Source organism: Cajanus cajan, chromosome 9 (genome assembly GCF_000230855.2).
Source record: "Cajanus cajan strain Asha chromosome 9, NIPB_CcT2T_4, whole genome shotgun sequence".
Lineage (NCBI taxonomy): Eukaryota > Viridiplantae > Streptophyta > Magnoliopsida > Fabales > Fabaceae > Cajanus > Cajanus cajan.
Genome location: NC_138525.1, coordinates 6145867 through 6151866, shown reverse-complemented (window position 1 = coordinate 6151866; position 6000 = coordinate 6145867). Strand labels below are relative to the sequence as shown.

At 32.2% G+C, this 6000-nt stretch overlaps 1 protein-coding gene across 1 annotated transcript; it reads right to left on the bottom strand.

The window, feature by feature from the left end:
• Positions 1-1235: 1235 nt before the first annotated feature.
• LOC109793375 (putative inactive receptor-like protein kinase At3g56050) lies at positions 1236-5823 on the bottom strand. The gene is made up of 9 exons (XM_020352839.3): positions 5430-5823; positions 5185-5323; positions 4785-4856; positions 4544-4687; positions 4315-4455; positions 3755-4155; positions 2982-3172; positions 2751-2883; positions 1236-2318 (listed from the first exon to the last, which is right to left on the bottom strand). Exons 1-9 carry the CDS (start codon positions 5542-5544, stop codon positions 1732-1734), a joined length of 1923 nt encoding a protein of 640 aa, XP_020208428.1. The 5' UTR covers positions 5545-5823; the 3' UTR covers positions 1236-1731.
• Between the last annotated feature and the right edge of the window lie 177 nt (positions 5824-6000).

Genomic DNA, 6000 nt, shown 5'->3' with positions numbered 1-6000 from the left:
ATAATATTTAGTAATGTAATATGTTGGAATAAATTTTTTAAAACAACATAAAATATTTTTTTCTTTTATTTATTTTAACAAGTGATTGATATTTATTTTATTATTAAACCTTATTTATATATTTTTATATATTTTTAAATATTATGTTACTAAATATCACATTACTTAAGTATGTATAAACATTAATACTTAACGATTAATGATTATCATGATTGTCAATTTGATAGGAGAGTCAAAATTTTGTACTTTTAAAATTAAAGGAAATAAATATTTTTATTTTAAAATAAAAGAACAAAAATTATGGATTGACAAAAAAAAATAAAAAAATAAATCAAAAGTACAATTTAATCTTTCTTTATGTATAGGTCTAGAAGAAGTACACTATATTAATTAATGAGATATTTAATAAAATAAATAAATTTAAAATGTACATTTATCTTTTATAGTAATATAGTACAAAGTTTTAACATAATTTTCTCCACCTAAATTGCATAGTTTTCTTTGTCAGGAAAGATATTTTAGGAAATTCATTCCCAACTATATTATTTATAGGTTAAATGACTAGTTGATATCTATAGTTTTATCAAATTTTTAATTAGGTTCTTATAGTTAAAAACACTTTATATAGATCCTTAAATTTTAAAAATCTTATAATTATATCAATCACATATTAGCATTGTTAAAATAACGTTAATTTATACTAACTCGATATTGTGACATGAGATTATCTTTTAATATAATAACTAATTAATTTTTTTATTTGTTTTAAATATTTTTAATTAAAATTCTAATTTTAATTACACCAAAACATAGCATTCATTTCATGTTTATTTTTAAATTATATTTTGGCTTTTTAAACTCTTTGATTTTTTTTTCTTCTTCATTTTACATCTATTCATAAATACTAAGAATAAATATAGTTTAATTTTGAATGTAGGATAACCTTTTAGATGAATTGCTTTGTTTGTATAAAATGAATGCATTAGATATATATTAGATCATCACTAATATTACAATTTTAATGATTAACAGATGAAAATTTAGCAAGAAAATTAAAATTGTGAATTTTATAAATTTAAGAGATTAAAATTACAAAATTAAAAATTAGAAACCTAGATTACGTATTTAATATTAAAGAAGGATAAAAATACAATTTAACATAAAATTTAAAAGTTAGGCTTGTCAACATCATGTTAATTTCACATAATTAACCCTTAAATGTCTAAGAAGTAATATGAGGCCAGAAATTCTTGTGCATTATTTTCTTTTTTATCCAAAGGTATACATCATAGATCTTGCATAGAATTCTCTTAACAAAATTACAAAACGGTGTTGTTGAACCCAAACATCAACATATATATCCTTCACGTTGCTCGATCATTTTATTTTTTCAAGCTAACTTATCAATTAATTTCTGCATTTTTCTATTCAGCAAACTGTTATTTTACATTTGAAGAAATGAGAGAAGACTTGAACTTGTCTGGATTCACCACATAAACTGACATGAAAAAGTAAGTGATATACGAAAGCTAGGTGCAATTCCATAAGCTACAATTAAACGAAGCACCCGAAAAAACATCACTCACGCCATTGCGAATTGCGACCATGTCCTACAACAATAGAGACGTTAAGTGAGAACTTTTTAGTGCTTTGACTTCACCTAAGGAAAAAGGATCAATCACAATGCTTAAACCTCTCGAACAAACTTAATTACAATCTGCTTCACTTGTTTTAACGTGCTTCTGAAGAAGCAATCTCAAGCTCTGCCCACCAAAGTGGAGAAAGTTTCGGAACTGCTGATTCAGGTGTTATTTTTGTTATCTCTCTGAGTCTCTCACTGACATCTTTCATTGTTGGTCTCTGCTCTGGATCAGGGTCCACACAAGTTTTAATCAAAGCAGAAACTTGTTCTAGTTGATCCTCTTGGTAAGATACTAGAATTGGATCCACCATTTCTTTGAGGGGCTGGTCCCCTTGTAAATAGTGCGATGCCCAGTTTTCAAGTGAGTCCCTTTGTTCCACTGAATAGGGGATGCGACCAGTAACCATTTCAAACAACAAAACACCAAAGCTATAGACATTGCTTTCTGGACTTGCTATTGGCATGTCATTTGCTTTTGTCTCAGCTGAGGCTGTGTCGTTTGAGAAACTCAAATCTGAGAGTTTGGCAGCATAGTCATCTGTTAAGTAAACAGCTGAAGAATTCAGCTTCATAAGGGCCATAGGAGGGTCCAACTCGTGCATCTGTTGAAGGCAATAAGCCATACCCACTGCAACTCTAAGTCTTGTTCCCCAATCCAAGTGCTCAGCTTCTTTTACTGGAATTCACAAGAAGATCAAATACATCAACCATGTAACAACTCAAACAGGGATAATAAAAAATCAAATCCTTATAAGGAGAGTATCATTCTAGCTTCCAAAGAAAAAGGAAACAGTACTTTTTGTCCATGAATATGATCCATGTAATATTTTAAAGTTGATAATTACAGATTAATCTGCGTTCACAAAATATGAATTCTACTAACCAAACATTATTTTAACACCACAAGAAGGAATATAATGAAAATCCAAATTGAAACGCCTGTTCAAGGAGGCTAACTTTTTGGTCACACTTTCACCAACTGTTTCCTCAATAATGAGTCCAATGCATTGACTTAAGCCATTTAAGCGTATTAGATGGTGGGTAGGATTAGACAATTGTTAATAGAAACACTTGGTGTAATAATTACTCTAAGATGATAAGTACTCACTGTGTAAATGTTCAAATAGTGTTCCATTTGGGGCATATTCAAAAACCAACATTCTGGTGAAAGGCTCCTCTTCTTCACAATATCCAATAAGATTGACAAAATTCTTGTGGTTCACTTTCGATAATGTATCTAGCTGAAACCATCAAGCTTAAAAATTAGTTATAATTAAAATGCTTAAATTGCAAGTCTGCTGATAAGTTTGATGGTCTTTTTTGTCATGATAATTGATACCTTCTTTCTAAATTGAGCTTCTAAAGTCTTTGACCAATTCTTGGATGATGTCACCGGAACACAAGCTACAGCTATTTCAACGCCACTAGACAAAGTTCCTTTGTACAGCGGACCAACGGCTGAAGTACCAATTACATTGCTAAAATCTTCACATGCTGCTTCAAGATCTGTTCTCTTTAGCTTTTGCACACCTACAAATTTAAAACTCTGTTATTCATGTACATAGGCAGAAAATATACATATGAGCACAAGGATTACAACTCAGAGATGTAAATACAGTCTTTCGAAGCCAGACACACAGGATGACCAAAAGATATTGTGAAAACAAGTTAAATAAGTTCCAATTCTTTGTCATGTTTTAGGAATCCCGAGTCAGTATGAAGTATGCGATTTAGATCTTCTGTTTTTTTTAATAAAAAGGCATGGTCCTTCTAGGTAAGAGAAACACAATTTTTTAATACAATTAGTTGAACATACAACTAATAATGTAGGTCATGTATCATAAAAAAAGATAAAACTTAAATGCAGTGTCTTAAGTGATTTTTGTGTTGTTCTCCAACCAAAACTAAAGTTTTACTTTGATAATCTGCTTAATGAATGTTTGGTTTGAAGGTCAACATATATTACAGAAGTAAAACTCTAATTTTGATTGGCCAATAGCACCAAAAATACTTATGAAACTGTATCTAAATTTTGTTCCAATAAAAATTGTATTTTGTTTATAGCCATGATTCTACTTCTGTTAAATTGAGGAAAGAAATTGCTTATATTACCAGTTACAAATGCCTTCTGAAGCTGTCCACTTAGTCCCGTGGCCCAAGGTCTGACATTAGCTACTTTGGTTTTACAAAGATATATGCCAATGCTTGAAATAAGGAGAAACACAACACCACCTATTACTCCAGCCAAAATATGAATATTTGATGAGGTGCTTTTAGTTTTAGAATGAAAAGCCTTTTCCCTAGGGGGAGCTGGCTTTGTTGGCACTGGTGGTTTTGCTGAGGCTGGTGCGGAAGCAGGAGAATGGCTCTCAACAACTGGATTCTTGGCACGATTAAAAGCCTCTTTTTTATTAGAATGAAGTGGATTAGGCACACGACTAGGATGGGGAGGAAAAAGTGCTGATTTATCATTTCCTAGTAGGCCACGAGTACCTTTACCTTGACCAATATGCCTTCAAAAAAGATAAAATTATGTAATTTTGCTTTTTAGAAGAAAGAAATAGGATCATATAACAATAGCATAAAGACACAACTTAGAATACAAAATACATGCGCATAAAAAGGCCTATAATTCCAGAGATGGACAACTTTTCAATTAATTAGTAACATACCATGTGATGGCTCTTTCTGGACAAGCTGGCATATTAGCAGCATTAGTTAGCTGATTTTCATCTACTTGGCATTCAGAAAGCATCCTCAGCTCATTGATTTCGGGAGAGAAACCAACAAGAAATTCATTGTTATCCAGCAAACTGCAACAAGAAGAAAATGAGTACATGGTGGCAGAATTAAAGAAAAAAAAAGAAGTGAAATTGAACGGTCCTAAGAGTATCATCCTACAGGATTGCCAGTGAGATATTACTCCCAAGATCCGCAGGTAGATGTCCACTGAAGTTGTTGTATCCCAAATCCAAAACCTCCAATTCTTTTAAGTCTACAAATCCTTCAGGGATGGTCCCATAGAAAGAGTTGTTTCGCAAAATACTGCACCATATTCATCGTCATGCTATTAGAATAAAAGCCAAAATAGAAATATTAAGGAAAGGAACAGCCATGGTCAATGTAACAAACAATTACTTACATAGACTTTATGTGAACAAGGTTCACAATCTCGGGCCCGAGAGTTCCTCCAAGGCATAGATCCTTCAAATTCCTGAGCAAAGAAATAACTTCTCTACATTAAAACCCTCTCAAAGATTTAACATAAGAGACGAATGTTCAAAAATTGATATGACTATAGCCACTGTCTGTGGAGTTGATCACTTGAGAATAAGATTTTGCCAACGGACAAAAAAGTAAAAAATTCAAAACTTGGATCTCTCATTTGATGACCCAGATAAAGAGACAAAGAGAGAGGGATTAAAAAAAACACATGTATGTTCCTCTTCTTTTCTAGTCCTGCCTGTACCCACAAATTATACCACAGAATTGCTGAAATATAATCAGTTTCTAAGGAAATGGATAACAGAATCAGCACTTACAAGGTCACAACTTTGCCATCTGAGCACTCAACTCCGAACCAATTACAAGGGTCAACAGAGACTTCATCCTGAATCCAATTTGACAAAGCACCAAAAGGGTCACTCACTATTCTCTGCCTCAACTTCAAAAGAGCATTACCTGCAAAGAGAAACCATGTTTCACTTTCAGCATCTTCCAAGCAGCAACATAAGAGAATAAAAGACTCCACAAACTCAAAATTCCACTTCCACTCTAAGTCTACTACCTTCTTCATTTAAAGAAGAGCACAAATCCAAGTCCTGAAACAAGAAAAAAACCGCCACAAAGCGCAAAGCCATCGAAAGATCCTTGAAGCGACTGAATTTCCTGTTCTTGCCCATTCTTGTTGCAAGAACACCGTTTTTTTTTGTTTGCAAGAACAAACTATGGCATGGATAGAGGTTAATATCCCAGAAGCAAAGTTTGAAAACGTATTAATAGAAGAAAGAGACAAGTTGAAGAAATGGAGCAAAGAGTGTAATATCTAATCTAGATTGTGAACTTTAAGCATGGACTGGTTCTAAGATGTTGTGACATTTGCAAGTGAGATTGGTGAATGGACCCAGAAGACTTGAAAGCGCGTTTGCTGTCTCTGAGCTAACTAGTCATTATAGTAACGGTGGAAGAACAACAATATATTGACACACACACACCCTTGTTACACGTTAGTGTGATTTTGAGTGAAAAAAAAGTCTCTGTTAATTCTTTGAAGATTTTAATATTCAAATTCATTTTTTAAATACTGTTTATTGCTTAGTATTATTTTATCATCTCTTATTATGTTTATAAATTAAATT